Source organism: Suricata suricatta, chromosome 11 (genome assembly GCF_006229205.1).
Source record: "Suricata suricatta isolate VVHF042 chromosome 11, meerkat_22Aug2017_6uvM2_HiC, whole genome shotgun sequence".
NCBI classification, from domain to species: domain Eukaryota; kingdom Metazoa; phylum Chordata; class Mammalia; order Carnivora; family Herpestidae; genus Suricata; species Suricata suricatta.
In genome coordinates, this window is record NC_043710.1 from 51,039,550 (window position 1) to 51,040,734 (window position 1,185).

General features: G+C 39.2%; 1 protein-coding gene across 1 annotated transcript in view; it reads right to left on the reverse strand.

Annotated features, from left to right (window-relative positions):
- Nucleotides 1-253, reverse strand: part of LOC115272546 (putative olfactory receptor 56B2) — a 924-nt gene extending 671 nt beyond the window's left edge. Inside the window, 1 exon segment of the mRNA XM_029915589.1 lies at nt 1-253. This exon segment is cut by the window's left edge and continues 671 nt beyond it. Within this exon segment, the coding sequence (XP_029771449.1) occupies nt 1-253 (253 nt within the window).
- Between the last annotated feature and the right edge of the window lie 932 nt (nt 254-1,185).

A 1,185-nucleotide genomic window follows, 5' to 3' on the forward strand; every position in this document is an offset into this window, starting at 1 on the left:
GCATGATGTTGGTACCCAGACCAATGTCTACTATAGCCAGGACACCTAGGAAATAGTACATAGGCTGGTGGAGTGTGGCCTCTTGATTGATGATGATCAGGATAAGGATGTTGGCAATGAGAGCTAAGAGGTAGAGCAGAGCCAGGGGCAGGGAGAGCCAGTGCTGCCAGGTGTGGATTCCTGGGAATCCCATCAGAATAAACTCAGAGACCTGGAACTTTGATATATTGGAATCTCCAGGAAGATGGAACATCCTTCCCTAAGAGGGAAAGTATTCAGGGTCATTATTCTTTTTTTAATGGACATTCTTATATTAGTCATTTTATTTTATTTTTTTTTCCTTTATTTTTTAAAAAAATTAATTAGGTTATTACCAAGTTGGTTTCCATATAATACCTAGTGTTCTTCCCCAGAAGTGCCCCTCTCCATGACCATCACTCCTTCCCCCCTCCCTCTTCAGCCCTCAGTTTGTTTTCAGTATTCCAGAGTCTCTTTTGATTTGCCTCACTCCCTCTCCGTAACTCTTCCCCCTCCTTTCCCCTACCCATGGTCCCCTGTTAGGTTTCTCCTGTTAGACCTATGAGTAAAAACATATGGTATCTGTCCTTCTCTGCCCAAGGTCATTATTCTTAATAACCTCTCTAATTATATTGGAAAAATGGTACTCAGGTTTAAGTTTTTGAAATGAAGGATTCATTATCTTCATTATTCTGATCCTGCTACTTTCATTTTTTGGAAATTCTAGCAAAACAGGAAACATGGTAGTGCATTCACCATGTTCCCTCAGTCAATCATCTTGCAAGCTCTATAGGCAGGACACATTATCTACCCTCTCATAATTGAAGAACTGCACATTACAGTTGTCAGGGCTTTGGTCATTATCTTCTGTCTGGTAAATCATGGAACTTGGAGAAGAGGGAAATGCTCTGATACCACAGTCTGGCGTCTTCACTTTGGTTTTGCTAAGGGGTTACTTTCTTTAGACACCTAACCTACAGAGGGAAAATAGAGATGCTTATGTATTGAGACAGTTAAGTCACAGATCAGAATATAGATTACTGAAGAGAACTCAGTTTTGATTCAAGTACATGGGAATATTTTAAATATTCATGAATACTATTTAATTTTAATTAAATGTGTGGAGTAAGTTACTGTTGGTTTTTTGTTGTTGTTGTTGCTGTTGTT